The 24,557-nt window shown below is 35.6% G+C and overlaps 1 protein-coding gene across 10 annotated transcripts in view; it reads right to left on the reverse strand.

The window, feature by feature from the left end:
• ROBO1 (roundabout guidance receptor 1) overlaps positions 1–24,557 on the reverse strand; it is a 1,129,831-nt gene that overhangs the window by 307,917 nt on the left and 797,357 nt on the right. For all 10 annotated transcript variants that reach the window (XM_019839543.3, XM_045036748.1, XM_045036754.1 and 7 more), the window contains one exon: positions 21,243–21,569. In XM_019839543.3, the coding sequence (XP_019695102.3) occupies positions 21,243–21,569 (327 nt within the window). The remainder of the gene's footprint in view (positions 1–21,242; positions 21,570–24,557) is intronic.

Genomic DNA, 24,557 nt, shown 5'->3' on the forward strand with positions numbered 1-24,557 from the left:
GAAAGGAGAGATTCTCTGTAGTACAATAAATGTCCCAAAAGGAATGTCTCTGAAATAATAGGATTTGGTTCTCAAAATAAGTCCACCTTGTAAAAAGTCAGAATTTGGGGGACATTAGTATAAAAAGAAGAGGGTTATGAGTGGCAGGATACAAATGGGTGTGTTTGCATGCATCATTTGTAACAGTTCACTTGCACAAAAACACACTTAAACAGGGAGCAAAATCTGGCACAGTTAAATTTGCCAAACAACTATCAGATAAAGGGAAGATACAGCACAGATGAAAAACACAGAAATGATCTCTAGCCATCTAATGAATTAAACACATAAAAGACAAACGAGGTTTCCACACAATTAATAGGCATGTAAGGCTAGTCAACGGAATGAATGCTGTGAGAATACGATCCAAAACTAAGGCTAACGTTGTCCTTCAGAAATAAAAACCAAAAAAATTATCCCTTACAGAAACAGTTCTCCCACTCCCACATCCCACATCCCCAAGCAGAAATGTCTGGGAAAACATAAAGGAATGCACATTCTTCTTTTTTTTTTTTTTTAAGATTTCATATTTTTTATTTCTTTATTTTTTTCATTTTACGTGTGTGTGTGTGTGTGTGTGTGTGTGTGTGTGTATAATGTCTATTTATTTTGAGAGAGAGAGCATGCATGGGTAGGTGCATGAGTGGGAGAGGAGCAGAGAGAGAATCCCAAACAGGCTCTGCACTATCAGCCTGATGTGGGGCTTGAACCCACAAACCAAGAGACCACGACCTAAGCCAAAGTTGGATGCTTAACTGATTGAGCCACCCAGGTGCCCCTAAGACTTTAGTTAAGTAATCTCTCCATCTGACATGGGGCTCGAGCTCACAACCCAGAGATCAAGAGCCACACTCCTCCAACTGAGCCAGCCAAGCACCGGAGGAATGCCCCTTCTGAAAGCAGGCTTATCATCCCTGCCAAATATGATCATGGCCGCCATTCACTCACTAATTTCCCCCAGACATGCAAATCCACATTTCCTGGCTAAAAAACTAAAACAAAAAAAAAAAAAAAAAAAAAAAGTCAATAAAAAATACACAAAGTCTCATGAAAAAGCATAATTTTAAAGAAAGTTTCATAGACATGGTCATCATAGTGAATTAAACTTAAAACCTTCTCCCTTTCCTCTCTTCCTCTCCTCCATTTTTATAGAACCACAGCCTGACTTTCTTCCAGATACTAAGATTGTACAGTTCTGCAAAAGCATAAGAAATATCAGAAGTTCTAATGATATCATTGATTAGCTAGTAAAGATAACCCCCTCTTATCTGTACAATGCCTATCTCTGACTGGTCCAAATTACTTTCCAATAGTTAGCCAATTATGCAATTATTACATAAGATAGCAAATTGCATTGCTTACTTATAGATAAGCAAATGAAGTCACAGAGGTTAGGAGGTATTATCAGGTCCTTAGGAAAGTCCCAGAAAATCAATTCCAAGCATTAAACTAGCATAACATCCATTCACCAAACATTCCAGAGACTTGCTTAGGCATTGTTCTAGATCAGCAGTGATAAAGAGTGACAAGCTCCTGGTCCTCATGCAGCAGACACAGCAAGAAGGGAAATCAATGGTAAACAAATGTATATCATTAATCACATGATCCCAACCCTATCTTGTTTTTTGTATGTTTGTCATTTATTGCTAAAATGACAAAGGGCCGGATTAAGATCCATGCACATAGCATGGTAGGTTACCATTGGACAAATTCCAGGTTCTTGAGCTGAATGGGAAAACAACCTTTGACAGACATGTGTAACTCTACTCTACAGTAGCCCCCCACCTTTGTACCAAATCAAAAGGCTTTTAAGGGGAGAAAAGATAATGGGATTGGGAAGAGAGGAATAAGATAGTACTCCTTGTTCCAGAAGAAACTAATCTTTCAAGCTATCATTTCCACTCATCAACTCAAGTTGCCTATGAAATATGTCCCTCTAGGTCCCGGGCCTCTTCACCTACATGAGCATCAGGAACTCAACAGCTTTCACTGTGAACTGATTGCCCAAGGTCCTCAGATATGTGAATGACAGAAATAGTTGCATGAAGTAGAGACGTGACCTGTATTCGGTGGATTTAGTGACTTATATTTTCAAATGTGTATTTTCATACTGGTAAATAGTTTCATTTACAACATCTACATGTTATATATTTAATATTATAGGCATATGGCCTGAACTTCAGGGGGACAGGGAGCTGGGGGAATGAAGTGATTCTAAATGTAATCAACTCTGTTACTGAGCCAAAAAAAAATTATACATTATAAAATACATTACTTGATAAAGTGAGGAAATGGTGCTTTTGAATAATAAAACAGTGAGTGATTATAAAGACATGTATACTCAAGTTTTCTAATATACACTTAGCATCTCAAAATGTGACATAGTTACATCGAAACTTGAATCTGTAAAATAATTTCAAATTAAATATTAATCAAAGGTACAATTCTACGAAATCAATTTCATGCATTGCCATTTTAAAGGATGAAGGCAAACTGAGGTATAAATTATTTATAAGAAAAAAATAACCCACAATAACATTGAGCTAATTATCACAGTAACTGTAGCATTTCAGGGCAAGAATAGAGGAAGAGAATTTCTTTGTTCATATTTTTCCTAGCCAAAATTTCATGAATAAATCATATGCTTCAACCCTATTTTTAAGAATCTAAAGAAGATTTGAATCTGACATTTTTAAAAACATTAAAAAGGAGCTTTAACTGAATCCATAGCAGCATGTAAAAATATTTCCTCAGTTTGTGTGCGTGTGAATTTCAATGTGTGTGTATACTTTCTGACTTCAATAAAAATCTCTTTAAAATTGGAACCATGTCAGTGCAGCCACTATGGAAAACAGTATGGAGGTTCCTCAAAAAAACAGAACTACTATAAGATCCAGCATTTCTACTTCTGGGTATTTATGAAGGAAATGAAATCACTACCTCACAAAGATAACAGCACTTCCCTGGCCAAGGCAATGGAAACAACCTAGGACTGAACAAATAAAATAAATATGGGGTATGTTTGTGTAAGGGTATATGTGTGTGTGTTTGTATGTGTGTATATATACATGCACACGATGGAATATTATTCAGCCATAAAAAGAAAGGAAATCCTATGGGGCGCCTGGGTGGCTCAGTCAGTTAAGCGTCCGAGTTCGGCTCAGGTCATGATCTTATGGTTCATGGGTTCGAGCCCCGCGTCGGGCTCTGTGCTGACAGCCCGGAGCCTGAAGCCTGCTTCTGGTTCTGTGTCTCCCTCTCTCTCTGCTCCTCCCCTGCTCATGTTCTGTCTCTCTCTGTTTCTCAAAAATAAATAAATGTTAAAAAAAAAAGTATATCCTGTCAGATGCAACAACATGGACAGATCTTGAGGGCGTTATGTTAAGTGAAATAAATGAGACAAAGAAAGACAAACCAAACTCCTAGAAACAGAGTACAGACTAAGGAGTACTAGAGGTGGGTGTGAGATGAGGGCAGAGGGGTGGGGCAAATAGATGAAGGTGATCAAAAATGACCAACTTCCAGTTAAAAGATAAGTAAGTCCTAGGGACTATAGGTACCAATACTGTGTTGCATATCTGAAAGTTGCTAAGGGAGATCTTAAAAGTAGATCTTTTTTCTCATCACAAGAAAAAACTTATGATTATACGTGGTGAAAAATGTGAAACTGTGGTAATCATTTTGCAATATACACATGTATCAAATCATTATGTTGTATACCTGAAAGTAATACAATTTTATATGTCAATTGTATCACAATAAAATTAATTAAATTGCAACTGTTTCATTTAAATTAACAACTCTTTGCCCCTCCCCCCTCTTAGTAGCAATGCTATAGCTTAGACAATGGTTATCAGCATAACTGAGTCAGTCAAAAGAAGTAGTTACCAATGTAAAGGACTGTGTTCTTCTAAGGTCTAGGCTTTATGTCTTACTTACTTTAAACAAAAAAAGAGTGTTCTAAAATTTTAAAATATTTAACATGGTTGTTTTATACTTACATGAAAAATATTTATATATATAAATATAAATTTATATCTATAAATATAAATTTATATTTACATGAAAAATACTTATATTTTTTAAACTAATTTACCTTGAGAGAAAGAGAGAGAGCAGGGGAGGGGCAGAGTGAGAGGGAGAGAGAGCAAGAGAGAGGGAGAGAGAGAGAGAGTCCCAAGAAGGCTTTACACCATCAACGCAGAGCCCGATGTGGGGATCGAACCCACAAACCAGAAGATGATCACCTGAGCCGAAACCAAGAGCCGACCGCTTAACCAAATGAGCCACCCAGGGATCCCCAAAATGTTTATGCTTTTAAATATTCATACTAATGTGAGCAATGTTTTATTCTGTTAATTTTTATATCTAACACCATAAGAGAAAAATCTAAATTCTAAAGTTTTTGGAAGGATTCTCTGCGGTTATGCCTCACAATCGATGTTCAAGCAGTGTATATTAGATTAGTAATGCAAACATTGGTATAAAATTTTAAACTATACATTTAAGTGTTTAAATCTAAATCTAAATGTTAATGAATAGTTTGTTCCAATGTGGGGGGGGGTGATACTTACTTCTCTTGATATATGTTCATACATATTTCTTTTTCAGTATCCGTGCAAGTATCCACTGTTTAGTTTAAATTCCAAAACTTAATTTCATTCTATTTAAGGTATAATAAATTCCATGGTCTGAGTTAATGATCAGAATATGGTATTAAATAAATGAATGTTATACGTGAAACTCTTTTCAGAAAAATTAGCTGAGATATAGTCACAGACTTAACTTGCCACTGGAGTTGATTCTAGAAGAAAAAAAAAAATTCTACATGGAAGAAAAAAAAAAGGTGAGGCATAAAACACACCAGGCTAAAAAAGATAGATAATGTATGCAGTCTCTCATTTCTACTGGGGAAACAAAATGCCAAATTACACATTAGCACCTTCAAATATAAAGAGACCTTTTTTTTTTTTCCATTATTGTTGGTTGGTGGGGATCATTATACAGAACTGTTTACTGACAGAGATTTAGTAATAACACTCCCTTTGTGACCTATACTAGGTACAAGTTACAGTGTTTAGAATTAAGTGCAAGGGACGTTTGGGTGGCTCAGTTGGTTAAGTGTCCCACTCCTGATATCAGCTCAGATAGTGATCTCACATTTCATGGGATTAAGCCCCCAGCTGTGCTCAGTGCTGACAGCGTGGAGCTTACTTGGGATTCTCTCTCTCTCTTTCTCTCTCTCTCTCTCTCTCCCCCCTCCCCTTTTCCTCCTTCCCTGCTTGCAGGCGTGTGTGCTCTCTCTCAAAATAAATAAATAAACTTAAAAAAAAAGGAACTAAGTGGCAAATACAATCTAATTACAATACAGGAGTTACATAATATGATAAAGGAATACAGGGTGATATGGGTAAGGTTAAACTTGATGTGACAGTGGGAGGGGTAGGATGTGCAGAAAAGGAGGCTAAGAGTAAAGGATGGGTCTTCTGAACTCTGAAATAATAAATATTTTTTTCCAGACCAAAGAGATAGGGGTAGGAGACCATGAATTTTAGGCCACCAATGCCAGGATCACACAGACCCTTGCAAATCATTTTCAAGCGTTTAGATTTTAGGGGCATTGGAGAATCTCTGAGTGAACAATCAAGAGGGACAGATCAGATTTTTACTTGCGAAATAGTATTACAGTTATGTAGTTGAGAAATAATGGTGACACAAATTAGAAGAATAGTGAGAGGAATGAAGGTAAGTGGAAAAATCCTACAGCTATTCAAGACAAATCATCAGCAAGACTTGAGGATCAACTGATAGGAACAGATGGAAAGAAAGGAAGAAAGAATTAATCTCAAGTTTCTAGTCTGGAGAGACAAATGGATGGTGGTATCCCTTTCAGAGCTAGGACAAACTAGAGGAAAGGCAGGAATGGAAAGGAAGATGGTTAAGTCTCATATTGGACATTTCATCTGGAGATACTACCAGGATCTCCAAATGGAGCTAACGGTGGAAGTCAAGGCTAGAGACAAGAGAACAGGGAGTGAAACAGGACAATAGTTCTAGAAGAATCCAAAGAGGTAGGTGTGGTCATCCAAGGCAAACCACAGAGCAAAAAGAGAAGAATAAACACTCCAGGAATTTGAACATTTCAGCTATAAGCCAAGACTAGTCTAGATATAAATAAGAAGAAAATCAATAGCAGGTAGATGGTGGACCTTGCTAGCTGGCTAGTGAACATCCATTTTTCTGTTCTTCCTTTTAGCAAAATATCAAATGTTGTTTGGGGAAGAAATGAGCTATTTAAAAACATTTCTCCTTACTAAAAAGAAAACTGCAGGCTCAAGGTGGAGTCACTTCCCCAGGACAGCAAACCAAGACTTAATTGTAGTTTCAACCTCTCCAGGAAGGGAATTTTAAGCCAATAAATCTGAAAATTTCTGGTCAACACCAATGAGGTAATCTGTCACAGGGGCCCTCTCCATTCCCCAAAGGAAGATGAGGTCATGTGTATGATAAGACCCCCTGCCCTTCCCCTGATGGAAGGTGACCTTGCCTGAAACAATCCTTTCTTTTCTTTTGCTAATAATGACTGGCCCTACCCTCCTTCCTATAAAAACCTTTCATTTGTTGATGTACTCCTGGGAGCATCTTTCTACTTGCTACAGGGATGCTGCCTGATTCACGAACCACTTAATAAAGTATAACTCCCTTGAATTTTGTTTTTGCACACCATACATCTTTGAAACTAAAGGTGGTCATGTGACATAGGTCTAGCCAATGAAATATAATAGACTTCTACTGGGTGAAGATTTCCAGAAATTTACTGTCTTGATAAAAAAAAAAAAAGCAGGGGTAGGGGGATGGGGATAGCTGCTGGTTTTTTACACTCCTCCTTCTAGTACAGCACAGAAAGGTGATATTGAGAGGTACAGCCATCAGCTTGTAACCACAAGGAAGAAAGCCACATACTAAGGCTGGCAGAGCAGAAAAATAAAAGGAAGCTGGATTCCTGATGGCTTCTCGGAGCTGCCATACTTCTGTGGTACAGCCTTCCTCCAGAATCAATTTTAAACCCGTCTGGTAAATTGCCTGACTTTAGTTACATGCAGCAGAATGTAATCCTGACCTAGCTGGGTGCCACGAAATTCTGGGAAAGCGAACGTTTCACAAAGGAGGTCAATTGTGTCAAATGCTTGCAAGAGGTAAATTATATCCATTATAGAAAGCAAAGTTTAGAAAGCTGAGGTCAAGACTATTAACAGTAACAGGATATTAGTGAGAGAAAAGGGTAAGGCCACACACACTGCTGAGCACCTCTTTGCAAAGTTTTGGTAAAGCACCATATTTGAATTGTTTGGAATATTGAATGGTCCCCTGTTATAGCCTTCAACATACTGATGTAGGAGAAGAAAACATCCCTGGAAGAAGGAAAAAAAAAAAAGAAATAGAATAGTATATCATAATCTTACTCTTTTGCTCTTGAAACAAAGAAACCATGTAGATAAATAACCACAAACCTGAACCTGAGATACTCAGACACTTTTGAAAATGTACATCCACCCACAAAATACCAAACACTACTTTTCATCCAAAATGCGTTCTGAGAAAACAAATTGTTTTCTGAAAAAAAAAATGGCATTCCATATAAATGTGGGAATTGTAGTAACTTAGATCTCCTACTCATGTTTCTTAGGATTCATCAATATTTTAAACCCTCAAAAGTCTTATAGAAAAGAGATATGTTCAGAAATTTGTTTAAAGACTTATTTTACAAATTATTTTTTGACAGCTTACAGAAATGCTTCACTGGAACACATTTTGAGAAAGGCCACAATGAAATATTTCAATGCTGGCCATGCCAATGACAATAATTCTATAAGCCCTCAAAAATATATTTATCATAAAAGACATACCATGCACTGATATATGAAGACTATCTATCATTTCACAAATATTTATATGGATTTTAAGTACACTTATGTATGAGAGGATTGACTCTGGGAACAAAAAAACTCATCTGAATGTAAGTGTATGTGGCATTAGTTTGTCAGCCTTTACTTATCTGCAATGAAGAGAAACATTCTTTGGAACCATAGTAATGTGCCTAACACAGTAAATGGCACATAATACAACACTACCATTTATATAATGCTTGTCAACCAGGCACAGTTCTAAGCCCCTTGTATATATCAACTTATTTAATCCTCCTCAAACCTCTCTAAGGTAAGTAGAAGTAACGTCCCCTTTTTTTACAGGTGAGAAAACTGAAACATAAAGAGCTTAAGTAAATTCACCAAGGTCATAAATGAACATTTACTGCATTTGTGGAGAACAAAATTAAGGAATTAGTTGTAACTAATTCTATACAAATTATATATGTACAAATCTATACAAAATATATATGTGTATACATATATACAAAATATCCATATACAAATTCTATTTGTAACTATAAAGAATGTTCACAATGTACTCTATGGATAAAAACTTTTATACAGAGTTAAGGGAACCCATTATATTCAAACAACACAAACTCCTCTTGGAATAGAACATAAGAAATGTATGGTTATTCACCTGGGGTTGATAATTAAAATTTAAGAGAGGTTTAAAGAATTATAAACCAACATAGCTCAGAAGGAACAGAGACTTAAGTGGTACCAGGGGAAAGAAGGAAGGAAGGAAGGAAGGAAGGAAGGAAGGAAGGAAGGAAGGAAGGAAGGAAGGAAGGAAGGAAAGGAAAGGAAGGGAGGAAGGAAGAAAAAGAAAAGAAAAGAAAAGAAAAGAAAAGAAAAGAAAAGAAAAGAAAAGAAAAGAAAAGAAAAGAAAGAAAAGAAAAGAAAAGAAAGAAAAAGAAGGAAGGAAGGAAGGAAAGAAGGAAGGAAAGAAGGAAGGGAGGGAGGGAGGGAGGGAGGGAGGAAGGAAGGAAGGAAGGAAGGATGGAAGGAAGGAAGGAAGGAAGGAAAGAAAGAAAGAAAGAAAGAAAGAAAGAAAGAAAGAAAGAAAGAAAGAAAGAAAGAAAGAAAGAAAGAAAGAAAGAAAGAAAGAAAAAGAAAAATATTACAGAGTATGACCACAGAATTCAAGTTTTATTTTTTGGTGATTTAGGCAAAAGATGAAAGGAAAGGAATTAAAGGCACCTGTCAACATGCTCTCACTCCACCAGCCACAAAAATATTTCTCCTCTCCTTTGGAATTTTGGCTCATTGCTACTTTCTTTCCTGAGGTAGTCCCAAAGGAAAATATGCTATAATCATATTTTCCAAGAATTCCCTTAAGCAAGATTCAACAAGGTTACGACCTGTCATACACTTTCATTTTAGAACTAAGGGAAGTCACCTGAGTAAGCTATGACAAGTGCCGAGTTATGTGATCAAAATGTTCTCGGTGTCCTTCTCCATCAAACACAGACTCCTAATCCATTTTCTGGTGTCTGACAGAGATAAGAATCTGATAAAATGGTAACTTAATGTGACTCAATCTAGATAAAGTACAGTATCCTGTGGTAAAGAGATATAGGGTGATAGAGATTGAGAAAGAGTATAAATCCTTAGGGGGAAGGGATGTCCTTTCCCATTTTGTTTGAAGTATCTGGCTTTTCTTCTAAGTTTTACTCCATTATTTACTGGATAAGATTAAAAAATATCCCCATTCAGGCATACTAAATAACTTGGTCATAAACTTTTATTCCTCTTGACAAGTGTAAAATGTCACAGGCACTATTAAAACTTCAATTTAGACCTTAGGTTAAATATGACTTAAAATGTTACTAAAGCTACAATTTCCACTCTGGAAATACTAAGAGACTGAGATTAAAACAGTTTTATTATACTTAGAAACCTAAATTAAACAACAGATATAATTTATCAAAAATTAGGCCCCACTTAATGACTATCTTCAAACATATGAGCCACTACATTAAAAAAAATGGCTTTTCTGTTATCAGTTAGCATGTAAAATGAAAGAGATTTCTACGGAATAGGATTTAAGTAAATTAAAGTAATAACTTTGTGTTAACATACGCTGATGCATGTAAGGGGTACTGATGATGGAGGGTAGATAATCTTTAGCTCTGAACCTCTTTTAATACAACAAATGATCTTTAGACAATTTAAAAGTCAGAGGAACAGATTAAATGACTTCCAAATGACCCTTCCAGCATCATTCTAGTCTTATTAATAAATTCCAGTTTTTCCATAGTTTTAATTCTAGAAAATGTGAAGTATAAAAATTATATACACACATGGCATTTCACTTTTAGATTAAGTAAATACGACCTTCCTTTGAACTTGCTTCAAAACACCTAAGATACAAGTTCATGCATTACTTTTCTTGGTAAACAATGTTATGGATACAGATAAAGCTTTGAGTGTCCTATTCTCTGCTTAATATCCCACTGTCTGTAATTATTCGTACATAGCCAACAATTTTCTTTTCCTTCTGCATCCAAGCAAATGTATTTTTCTACTGTTCCAAGTTTAATCCTTACCATAACCACACCCCCACCCCAGCCCCCAGCACATACTCTCTCTCTACCTTTCTTCTGCTTACCTCTCTCTCTTTCCCCTTGTCTGTCTTATTCCCTATCCTCCTACTTACTCTCCCCTCTTCCTTCTCCCCTGCTCTGTCTCCTGGAGTCTCTCCTCCTGTTATTCTGGATTTGTTTCCCTCAGTGTCCCTCCTGTGCTTTTCTTTGTGTTTCCTTCTCTCTAATTCTGCCCCTGACTTGCTAGCCTCCTATACATCCTTTTCCACTCTCCCCTGCCCTCTCTCCTGGTTCAGAAATTCAGTGTAATTCACCAAAAATCATGTTCTACCTGCTTCTCTTAAAACAAAAACAAAAACAAAAACAAAAACACTGGATTTACATTCCAAAAGGTTTTGTTGTTGTTGTTGTTTTGGTTCCAGGGGATGAACAGGGGTCTATGAACTCTAGTTTAGCGCAATGTAGAAGAGTGCTTCTCAAATTTGAATTTGCAAAAGTCACATTGTAATACTGTTAAAATACAGGGTCTGATTCAGTTGGTATACAATGGGGCCCATCATTCATCACGTCTAACTTGCTTCCAGGTAATGCCAATGCTGCTGGTTCCTAACCACATTATGACTAGAAGCCTCTAGTTGCTGCCTGGAGCAGACCCAATCCTTCCATACCTGAGTTTGCTTCTCCCACATAGCTAGACACAACATTACTATCTATATGGGTTTTTTCCCTTTCTTTCCTTCCTTTCTTTCTTTCTTTCTTTCTTTCTTTCTTTCTTTCTTTCTTTTTCTTTCTTTTTTTCGAGTTTATTTATTTATTTTGAGAGAGACAGCACGAGAGCAGGGGAGGGGCAGAGAGAGAGGGAGAGAGAACCCTAAGCAAGTTCAGCATGGGTCAGTGCGCAGAGCCCAAAGCGGGGTTCAAACTCATGAAGCAATGAGATCACGACCTGAGCCAAAATCAAGAGTCAGACCCTTAACTGACCGAGTCACCCAGGCACCCCAGGTTTCTTCTCTTGCCTACTTAACTGTAGTGTCCAGATTTCCACTTGGTTTTTACACGTTAATTTTAACTAAGCTTTTTTTAAAAAAAATCTTTCATTAACCACAGACTAAAGCCTGAGACTGTAATAAGAAATTCAAAACATTGCTATGCTGTAACATCCCTTTGATTTCTCATCAAATCTGCTTCATTAAATATAAATAAATCTACTGGATTATGATTACAGCTTTACATATAGTATATAGACTACTGGCAAAGTACAAGAATACAAATAATTTTCTTTTTCAGGATACTTAATTTTGTGTATTTTTCTCCCTATCCAGAAAGAAACAGAGAAAGTAAAGATAGTTAGGTCTTATTTTGCAATTGTAGAATTTCTCATGGTAACTTCAGAAAAACCCTTCTGGTTTCCTGAATTTCCTGAGCTAAATTTCCTGAGCAATGTTATCCCCAGAAGAGCTACTTAAATATCCCAGAACCTTGAAAGAAAGAAAAACTCCCAGGGAAATAGTACCTGATGATTGCATTCTAGGTACTGTGCTTTCACAGGAGAATTGGAGATCATGTGGACTGCTTGAGTTTACAAAGAAATTGTGCGGAGAATAAGTGAAAAGCATAGATTAGAGTGTTCCTTAAAGCGGCATTATGACACTTTATCATGTTCATCACGCATGTAATAAAATGTTGCTGAATTACACGTTAGATAACTTCACTTGCAATGTGCCAAGAATGGTGCTAGGCACTTGGGCACCCACCTCCACAGGAAGTGATGCTTGACATGACTGTAAGATAGTGACCAGTGAAACAGGAAGGTAAACCTATTTCAGGCTGAGAAAATACAATTTGGGGGATTGTGATGGGCTGCAGCATACCGAATTAGTATTAGGATAACAACATAATCCAAACTCTCAATCCCATCTGCATGGTCATAGACTTGACCTTGACTTTGCCATCTCCAATAACTGTATCTCATGCAAAATTTCAGCTTCTCTGATCTCACCCTTCAGAATTAAGCCAAGTCTTCAATCTTCAAATCTAATCCTTGCTTTTCTCTGCATCTCCATGACTACCAGATCCTTCACTGACATCGTCTTCTGCTTGGACTATCGCAGGAGCTTCCTAATTGGTCTTCCCCCATCATTGTGCAACTCATTCTCTATGCATATAGCACCCAAGTATCACACGGGAGACATTTTTTAAGCGTAAATTAGATCATGTCACCTCCACCATTGCCCAAAAACCTTCTGTGGCTCTCACTGCACTGAACATATAATACAACATTATTAACCTGGTTACAGGACCCTGTATGATCTAGATCCCACCTAGCTCCTAGCTGTCTCCCTTACTCATATGCCATATTACCCATCTTTCATTTTCTCAACTATGCCCAAGTCTATCATTTCTCATGGCTTTTTGGATGTACTGTTCTTTCTATCCAAAATGATTTTTCATTTGCTCTGTGTCTTGGTAACATCTACTTGTATTTTATTTCTCAGCTTGACCCCAATTCTTCTTGGCACCTGTCACAATTTTAACAGTAAAATTATTTGTATGCTAGTTGCTTATTTACTGTCCTCCTCCCCTCTCCCCATTATACTGTAATTTCCATAAAGGTAGAAACCATTTCCTTTTTGTTCACCACTGAATAATTATAACTAAGCAGAAAGCCAAGACAGACTTATTTTGGAAAAAAAGAAAAAACACATTTTTGGGGGTACCTGGCTGGCTCAGTGGGTTAAGCATCATGCTCTCAATTTCCACTCAGGTCATGATCTCATGGTTTGTGCATTTGAGCCCTATATCGGGCCCCATGCTGACAGTGTTGTGCCTGCTTAGGATTCTCTCTCTCTCTCTCTCTCTCTCTCTCTCTCTCTCTCTCTCTCTCTCTTTCTCTCTCTGCCCCTCCCCCACTCCCACATGAACTTACACAGGGCACACTCTCTCAAAATGAATAAATAAACTTAAAGAAAAAACACCATTTTTTGGATAAACTATATTTTGGTATTCACATATTTATTTAATTTCTGTTTAAAAACATTTTTAATGCCCACTTTGGGTAACAAAGAAACAGAGAACTTTTATGCCCCCCCGAAACATGCAATAATAATTTATTCTAGCCGGACACAAAAAATTTTTAATTGATAATTAATGACAGTTTAAGATAACTTATATTGTATTAATTAAAATTAAGCATACTAAAAAGTTTTAGGTATGTTTTGTTAAATTTGTCACTAGTTTTAAAATACATACAAATGATTCTCAAATTGGTCTGTGTATGTGGGAAAGACTTCTAGCATTTAAGTCTTAAGTAAATTAGGATGATTAAAAGGAGGAATGATATGATAACATTGGAGAGGTAACCAGATCTAGCTTGTTCTTTTAATATTTTTTACAGACAGAACTCTTGATAGGAGGAGACACTGCCAAGAATTTCTCATAAATAACTAAATACTGAATTGATTTTCTGGGAGCCTCAAGGGGCTTTTATATCTAAGTATCAACTAGTGTTGAAAAAATCATCTTAGTACTTTTCAGCACGTATGAACGCAATCAAGTTTTTGAGAAAATAAAAGGAGTGGCTCATGAGACTGGTAACGGTATATGTAACCCCTAACCCCATGATTACTGGATTGAATCTTGTCCAGGATGGTGTATCTAGTAATATTCAGCAGAAGAAAGCTCTCTGGTCAGATCCAACCTAGAGAGCTAACTTTTCCAATTCGTCTTTATTACACAGATATGCGTTCCAACATATCCAATGCCTTTTTTGGCTACCAAAGACCAAATATTAGTAAATAGGGAATAGTTTTCCCAGAGAATATATACGGACCTTAGGATATCTAAAAGGATACCTCCCCAACGTTCAACAGTAGCTAACTGTCAGTAATGATATTACAAGAACACGTATGTATTTTTTAAAGTGTTCTGTAATAAAAAATGAAACACAAGTTTCCAAAGTTTTGTAAAAATGATCTCTGTAAGCTTATTACTTCTGACGGTAATTTGCATTTGATGGTTCATGGAGGTGGAGACCTCAGCATGGGACTGGTGTCCTTGCACAGGGTAAAGAGACCAGAGCTCTCTCTCTACCATGTGAGAAACTGAGAAAAGAACTCTCACCAGAACCTGACCATGCTGGCACCGGATCTCCACCTCCCAGCCTCCAGAACTGTGAGAAACAAATGCGTGTTGCACAAGCCACTCAGTACGTGGCGTTCTTGTTATAGCAGCACAAGCTTAGACAGGCAACAACAAAAGAATATATTCTGATTGATAGTAAACACTCAAGTCTTTAAGTAAACATAAAAATGTCACAGAATTTAGCAATACTGCCTCTTTATTTAAGTGAATAAATATATACATTAGGAAATACACGAATGTTATCCCAACTGTAAAAGTTATAAAAGTGAATTTTTTCATTTGTCGCTGCAACAAAAATGATTTTAGTCAACACTATTGCATGTCCTGCATTAGCACTGAGGATTCAAAGGTAAGGGTCAATTTCTCATACCATGGATTTCAACTCAAGGTGGAATTTAGTATATTCAACACATTTCGTACTCAACCAGAAATTAATTTAAGACAATTTAATTCCTGAAACATTGTACTTACATTTTAGTATGTTAACACACATTTTTATTTTATTTTATTTTATTTTATTTTATTTTATTTATTTTATTTGAGAGAGAGTGTGTGAGCAAGGAAGAAGGGGAGAGGAAGTGAGAGTGAGAAAGAGAGAGAGAGAGAGAGAGAGAGAGAGAGAGTTCTAAGCAGGCTCCATTCTAAGCACAGAGCCTGATGCAAGGCTCAATCCCATGACCCTGGTATCAAGACCTGAGCCAAAACAGAGAGTCAGGCACTCGACCAACTGAGCCACCAAGGTGCCCCAACACATATGTCATTAAATTTAAAATGAAGTGAGTCCATTTTTCAGAAGCATCCAGATCCCCTTTATATAAAAAGAATCTAGGTAACTGACAATAATGAGGTAAAGAGAAAAAAGGTAATGAAAATAATAGCACCAACAATTACATCTACGATTTATAATTTATGTTTTCTAATTATGTGACAGTCCCTGTGCTATACTTTATATGCATAATTTCATTTAATCATGAATCAATTCTGGAACGAAGAATCAGTTCATTTCAGAATATAAGTGGACCAGAAAGTAAAAGATTACAAACTCATGAAACTAAATGACTCTTTAACATTCTTTCTTCGAATAATGAAAACAAAAATAAGATATAAAAAAGGTTTTAGAATGTGGTGAAACACCTGAAAATGGCAAGTTAAAAAAACAAAACAAATTAAGTAGAGGAAACAAAGATTTTTTTTGTTTGTTTTTATTTATTGATTTTGAAAGAGAGAGTGCACGGGGATGAGAAGTGAGAGGGGGAGAGACTCGAGTAGGCCCCACCCTGTCAGCATGGAGCCCAATGTGGGGCTCAAACCCACGAAACCGAGATCATGACCTGAGACGAAATCAAGAGTCGGACGGTTAACTGACTAAGCCACCCAGGCGCCCCAATTAAAGATGCAATATACAGCAAATTCAGCTTCAAAGATAAAAGTCCATCAGGGAACAATGTGTGTGTGTGTGTGTGTGTGTGTGTGTGTGTGTGTACGCACGCGCACGTATATAAATTGTATAAATAATTCCAGTGTTTGACCATAATAGAGGTCATATTGTGTGTGTGTGCACACACACACTCAATCAATCAATACTTTAAAATATAATGGCATATTCTACTTCTACCTGCTCATCTGAACCATTTCACCTCTAGGAGTAATCCTTCCATCTTCCAAGGTCCAGGGTTTGGGAATACATTCTATTGTACCTAGGTAAACACATGACTACTTAGCATGCATGGTCAATTCAGTTGTCATTTTACCCAAAGGAGGAAAATTGGAGAAGTCAAAATCTAAATCATTTTAAGCAGTACCATTTAATAATAATAAAAACAAAAGATAATGATATATTGAAAGTCATGGGAAAATATTACCTCAAGATATAAACATCCACCTCAAATTAATTACTATTAAAATGTACCCCAGTTAATAAAATCTGGGAAGACTTAATCTTTGATTAATTGGACAAAATGATTTTTTTTTTTTTCAGGAAAGATAGTTCCCTGGTTTTGCTGCTAAGACAGCGAGCAGATGTCTGCCTGGTCTGAAGGGAATTTCTTTTCCTCAAGAGAAAACAGCTTAAATAGGAAACAAATAGCCATATGCTGGCCGTGCACTGCTTGGCAGATGACGTAGAGGGCCACGTTCTACGATGGAAAGCATGAGGGTCAAGGTTCAAATTAATTTTCCTTAAAATTCAATGCAATTACCCAAGATCAAATTACTTTTGAAATATAAGTTGTGTCTAAGAATTGGGCTATCAATTTGTGCCGGGCATAGAATGGAGTTCTAAATTTAGTGAGTGATAATGGTGGGTATTGAAGAATGGGCCCATAAAATATTTTCCTAAACAGTTAGTAGACTCTTGAATATATTCGAGTTAATACAAGGCAGGCAAGAAAATAATGCTTGCAAGCCCCTTTTAGAAAGCCTCGTTTGAAACTGAATTTGATAAAGTTTTCAGAAATCTTACAAACAGCAAGCATCAATATCTCCTTAATTTTCCAACTTAATGTCTCCATCATGATATATCATTCTTGGTTTGCAAAGAAATGTAAGAATTAAAAACTAAATTAAAAAAAATACAACTGTGAATAAAAAATTCTTTTCCTGTACAGAGATAAACTTCCACAAGTTTCAGGAAACTTTAGGTGTAAGGACCATCATACATTTCTTACCATTAGAATTTTTAGAATATTAATTGTGTGAGGTGACTTTTTAATTGCATTGAAAGTGATTTTTCAAGGACAAGGAAGGAATACAGATTTTACTACATGGCAAGGATAGGCACCAAAAGTCTGGCCAATGCTTTTCACTGGGTCTAACCAGATTATAATTGGCTTGTAAATTAAGAAAATAAAAATAAATGATCCTATTAAATAATAAATGCAATCCTTTTGGGGCATTATGTAAATGTCAATAAATATTAAAAACACAAAAGACACAATTGTTATCTTTTCTTTACAGAAATGAAGATTTTAAATGGCATCCAATATCTTTTTTTTTTTCAAAGTTTGAGAGATTGACAATTGTTAGGAACCAAGAAATCCAGTTGTTGTTACAGCTGTAAAACTTGGTTTAAAGGCAAACGAAACACAAAAAATAAATGTTTTTAAAAGCATTACCAACAACTGTGCTGTGAAACCTGTGTTGCCCACAGACACTTTTGTTAATGCTATTACTTTGGGCTACAGGATCACTAAGAAATTAGATGCAATCTTTGCCTTCCTGTGTCTTTGTCTTTCGGAACAATAAGAATAGTTATTGAACTTCTGGTACCGAAACTAGGAAAATTAAAAAAAAAAGTAGTAATATTCTCCAAGAAAATATAAAACCAAAGTAAAACTGTACCTTACAGATTTAACCTACAAGCAATATGACCTATGGTTCCCCAGACCTCCCCTCCTCCAACCAACCCCCTACCCCTACACAACCTGGTTTATGTAACATACAAAAGCCTACCTTCCATTTTAGGACGCAAACATATTTTAGAATGGTGACTTAGCAGTAACCATCGCCTAAAATAAATAACTGAAATATATGTGAACTAAGTTACTACATATCTATTTGTAGTGCACTAAAGCCTGAGTTTACAAAATAAGTTTCCAAATTTTTTAAATACACAAAATCTATTTTAACTCAGAGCACTTAATTTTTCCCCATGTAACTTATGTAACCAAATAATACAATTTATCCAAATAAAAACATGCTTTTAATTAATGCAGTTAAACAAGTATAAAAACTGTTGATAGCAAACACTACTCAAACTTTTTTCAGGGTTTAGAATAATTATTATCACTAATAAAAATCTTTGCTATCAAACCGTCTTTATTAATATCCAAATATTTTTGCTAAATATACACTATCTATACATTCTGGCTTTATACATACATGAATTGTTACTGAGTATGATCTTAAAGCATTGTTTAAAGTACTTTAAATTTTACTCAGTAAATTATAATATTCTTTTTTCTCTGGAGCTTGAAACATTTTGGTATATCACACTAAAATTTGTGACTTATGCATTCAGGGACTATGTATTTGAATATTTTACTGGTAAAAGTTATATAATGATCTTATATCTGGTTTCACTTCCATGACGGTGTATTTGTTGACTAAGACTGGAAGAGTATTTCCCAGAATGGACTCACAAATTAATGGAACATCTTGCTTAGAAAAAAAGAATTTAACTGGAAATTAATAATGTCTTTTAAAATAGCTACACAAAAGCCAGATTAGAAAAACACAGCTCTCTAAACTCCAGTGCTTTAAGGGTATCTTGATCACCTGAAGTAAAACTAAAGGAGTTTAAAAAAAAAAAAAAAGATCTAAGGGCGGCTGGGTGACTCAGTTGGTTAAGTGTTGGAATTCAGCTCAGGTCATGATCTCACGGTTCATGAGTTCGAGCCCTGAATTGTGCTCTGTGCTGACAGCTCAGACCCTGGATCCTGCTTCAGATTCTGTGTCTCCCTCTCTCTGCCCCTACCTGTTGACTTTCTCTCTCTCTCTCTCAAAAATAAATAAACATTAAAAACAATAATTAAAAAAAAAAAGAAAGAAAGACAAGATCTAGAAGGTAAGCATTTAAACATTCTATTTAAGTGTAACCTTTTCTAAAAATTCTGGCAATAATCAGAATTTAAGTAGAGTAAGAAATAACACAGAAACACAAGATGATCTTTTATATGTCTATTGGTATACACTTCATTTATAAGGAATTATAATTTCAGGGAATAAACAATGACTCTGTTTTTCCCTCCAGTCTTCAGTTTCTTAACTACCAAGAACAAGAGTTGGTCTAGGTCATCTACATCATTTTTCGGGATTCTCTAAATTTGTTTTCAAATGTTAACTTAATTTTATCTCCACAGGGAATAAGCATTCTAAACATAAACGTGTCAAAAGCTAGAAAAGGTATTAATATCATAACCTCAAAGATGACTTTATCAAAATATATACATCCTTTTATAAAAACATTTAAACTTCTTTTGCCTGTGCTACATTTAAAGTTGGGATAAAGAAAAAGAGAAGAAGAAAAAAAGAAAACAAAATAGCCTGCTACTATGATTACAACTTTTATACATCTCATTGATGTAGTTCTAAGATTTTCACTGGGAATCAAGGCAATAAGAGAACATACATAAGTTTATGATGAAGTAAATGTGAACAAAGAAATATAAACTTGAGTTTCAAGTAAATGTTTTAAAAATGTGAATGGCTAGTGCTGACATAGTCTTCAATGGTTATTTGCATTTTTAGCTAATTAAATTTTATACTCATTTTAGACATCTTTGGCATTGTCTCATTGTAAGTACTACATAGTTCTGAGTGTGATCAACTCATCTAAATTCTTGGGAGCTGATTCCACATTAATAATCTGATTAAGTTGTAAAATCTGTTTCAAAATTCTTTGTATAACTGTGTAATTATCTGTGGATCTATATATTCAAGTTCTAGTTGAATAATGGAGATAATGTCAGAGATTATGAAACTGATTATATAATTAAAATTCTGAACATAAATTATATCAAAACATCAATCATCTTGAAAAATATTATATATAAATTTACATATAGTTATATATTCAGGTTCACCTGTAATTTTATGTAGTTAAAGTGAATTAGAGATCTAAATTTCATCTGTCTTTCCAGCCAATCCCTATGTAATTCATATATATATATATGCATATATATGTGTATATATATTTATATGTGTGTATATACATGTATATTATATGTGTATATATATATATGTGTGTATATATATATGTGTATATGTATATATATATATATACACATATGTATATATATATATATATATATATATATATATATATATATATACACACGCATACACAGAATGATTCTTTCAAGGAAATGAAATCCTCTTCCTACCTCTTAAATGTTTATTGAAAATAAGAGAAGCCCAATTTGTATTCAAACATATTACACACTTGGACTCTAGATATATAACAACTTAATCATTAGTCAACAGATCCTTTTTGAGGTCACTGCAAATGAGCTACATTTGGTATTTATGCATATAAACTAAACCATTAACTACCTAAGGATGACATACACGGGTTTTCCTCCCACAGTGCACTACAACAGCCAAGATAATAAAGAATGAGGCACATACATACGTTTCTCTAGCTATAGTTTACCAGAAGTATATATAATATATTTCTAAGAATTAGAAACAGTTTAAAACCTTATCTATACCACCAGTTGAAAGTGTTTCTCCAAATGAAGACAAGTGAAAAATACCCCATGCTATTCTTTTTAGAGAAACATACAGATATTCAATATATTTAAAAGCAACAAAGGAGAAGAACTAAATCAATTTCAGTGAAAATGTTCAACAGAAAGCAGCTCCAAATTAAAATGGTTCAACAACTATGGGCAAATCCCAATTTAGCTTGAATAACCAGTTACAATGAAAACTATGAAAAAATTAAATAGGTAGAGGATCGTATTCAAATAGAAAGCTAGAAATTTTCCTCAGGTAAAGCCTGGGATACAGATTTGACTTTTTATTACCATTCTCCAGGGAAATGATCCCAATGTACCATCCCCGCTGTAAAGCCCGTTTTACTTACTAGCCACCTCCAGCGATGCATTATGGCTCACGGCCTCTCCGAGGTAATTCCTTGCTACACAGACGTAGACCCCTTCATCAGGCCTGCTTTTTCGTCCATGTACTATACGTAAGAAAAATAAAGATCCACTTGGCAGCAACATTCGGTGTGATCGAGGGTCATCTTTGTCCGTCTCCACTCTCTCCCCCCCTTTGTACCATTCGATAGTGGGTGTGGGGCGGCCTTCAGCTTTACAGTTCAAAGTTGCAGGTTCTCCTTTTGACACAATTAGGTCCGAAGGGTGTTCAACAATGCGAGGTGGAAAATCTTCCTGACGAAGACGGGAGCCTGCAGAAGAAGTGATGAAATATCTTCATATTACCACTTGGAAACAGTTACGGAACTTAGTTCAAAAGCCTAGGCTTGGGGCGCCTGGGTGGCTCAGTCGGTTGAGTGCCCAACTTCGGCTCAGGTCATGATCTCACAGTTCGTGAGTTCGAGCCCCGCGTCGGGCTCTGAGCTGACAGCTCAGAGCCTGGAGCCTGCTTCGGATTCTGCATCTCCCTCTCTCTCTGCCCCTTCCCCGCTCATGCTCTGTCTCTCTCTGTCTCTCAAAAATGAATAAACATTAAAAAAAAATTATTAAAAAAATAAAAGCCTAGGCTTAAGCACTACTATGTAAACAGGGGATAATACTGACTACCCTGCCATCCCTATTTACTAATTAATCCTTCTGTTGTCCACCTTAAGCACATCTTCCAATTCTTGAATCCTGTTGGCCCTCCACTTAGAAAGTGCTCTTGCTTAAATTTTGCCTGGACAAATTCTGTCTGCTCTTCAAATCCCTTGACCACAAATGCTTTCAGAACCCATCATCCTGTCTGTACAGACCACATTCTGTGCCTGTTTTCTGCAGAGGAATGTGTGAGAGAATTGTAGAGCATTACAAATAATTGTATGGATTCTGAGAATCTCCTTTGTAACTAACATCAATCAACACTTTAAAAAAACTATTCAGTACACTAGTGAAATTCATATTCAAATACATGATGAAACTGCTCTCTATATAGATTTTTATATCTTCTTAAATAATAAAAGTACGCATGTGTGTACTTTCCTGGAATTTGAATGTACACTTTCCCAGAATTTGAATGAATTTCATTAGGTACCAATAATTATATGTTAATATTTAATATACTTCAAAGATGAAATGTTATATAACTGAGTTTAAATAATTAAATTTAACATAAAATGAAAAAGGACCCTGGGTGAGGGCCTACATTCTGTACCTTATGGATTACTTAATAAGTGAAGTCCTGAGTGTACATATCATTTAAATATTTCCTGTGTCTGTACTTTATTTTTTCCCAGTGAGATTATAACTTCTGAAACAGGGATAAAGATTCATATTTTTTAATATTCCTACCATATTGCTGCCACGGAAAGATTTAATATGTAAATTTCTTAAAGATTTCTCAAATGCAACAGCCCAAGGCTTAATTTAATTGAGCCCCAAACCTTGATCTTATCTAGTCATCCAATCTCAATGAATAATGCAAAGTAGAAACCAGGCTTCCTTGACACCTCCCTTTCTTTCCCCTATTTCTTAAATTAATCTATTCCTCTCCGTCTCCACAGCCAGCTACCAACCCAGATCAAACTACTATCAATTCCCACCAGGATTTAGGAAAGCTCTTAAATAGCTTCACTTCAGTGTAGCCAGATGAAGGCTTTGAAATGCAAATACAATCTGGGTTCTCCCCTACTTCAGGGGCTCTTAAAATAAACTCACTGCTCTTAAGATAAAGTCTTTAACAAGATCTACAAGAGTGTGCTCATTCCCCTATCTGGCTCTCCAGACTCTTCCTGTTCCACTTCTTTCTCTGCTTTTCTCCACCTTGTGTTACTTTACAAACACATTGTGATTTCTTCTGCCACAGGCCTACACCTGCCGCAGGGTCTGTGTTGGAAATGATCTTACCCTAGTTAATATCCACTTTCCTTTCAAATCTCTGTCCTCCCTGATCTTACCACAAAAATTAAATGACCCTTTTATAAACCTAAACACCACTATATAGTTAAGGTTGGTAAGAATGATCAGAATTACAATTTGAATTTTCTTGTTTGATGCTTTGAATACCATCTTTCCCATTAGTCTATAAGATCTATGGGTCTGATTTTGCTCATGGTTGCTTCTCTTATGCCTGGCAGAGTGCTGAGCATACCGTAGGTACTCAATAAATATGTGTTGAATAAATGAAAAAAAATGAGTGAAGGGCTGATGGAGAAGACCTATTTGAATGGAATGATCTGAGGCTTAATAATCATGTATTCTGTGAATAGACATTAAAGATTTTATTTTTTAAATTGTAACCATATCCATACTATTCAACCTTTCGTAGACTCTGCATGGGCTGATGCACATCTCTAATTTGTAATTACTACAATTAACATTATTTTCTCAATGAAATGAACAAATGAATGATGAAATTAAAAGAGCATTTGCTTATATCAATCCTGAAATAACAAAAAGTATCATCTGAAATACTGAGTAATAGTTTTTCAATCTGAAATATTGAGAAACAGCTTTAGTTCAATGCAAGGTATACGACATACCATAAATTCTTTAAATGAAACCGGGTTCTAAAGGAGGAAGAAATAAACCAGCAACATGGGGAAAAAACAACTTGGCAACTCATATCCTCTCACAAAGGCTATACTGAAGTCAAATGAAATTTAAGTTAGATTTTAGATTACTCAATTGCAAATGCTAGAAAATTTCAGAAAATAAAACATTATAATATATTACCAGCCTTGACTTTGACTGTAATTCTGAACGGTGGATGCAAATGAGAATCAACTACTGGGGTAATATATATTTAATTAATAAAGCATATCTTTATTTTAAATTCTGAAAGTTCATTTCAGATAGGAAATAGAGATGCATAATTTGCTATGAAAAAACAAAGAGGGGACACTTAGAACTGCCTGAGCAAGGAAGAGAAGGCATCCTGACACATAAAATTTGAGATGAGTCTTGAAGAGTAAGTCAAGAATAAAAGAAAGGAGATGATTTCACCCAGAGGCACAGCTACAAAAAAAACATGATACACTTGTGGGACCTTCAGGGAGTTTGTATGGCCTAAGTATAAAGTGAATCTCAGAGATTAGCAAGTACGTGCCTGAAGAAGCAGTCAGAAGCAATAATGTGGTGGGCTTTGTGTATCAAGCCAAAGTTCTGGAATCTACCTGAAGGCAACAAAACATTTAATGATTTTAGGCACAGTCAAGTTTTTTTTTTTCTACTTTTTTTTAAATTTTTTAACGTTTATTTAT

Source organism: Felis catus, chromosome C2 (assembly GCF_018350175.1).
Source record: "Felis catus isolate Fca126 chromosome C2, F.catus_Fca126_mat1.0, whole genome shotgun sequence".
Taxonomy (NCBI): domain Eukaryota; kingdom Metazoa; phylum Chordata; class Mammalia; order Carnivora; family Felidae; genus Felis; species Felis catus.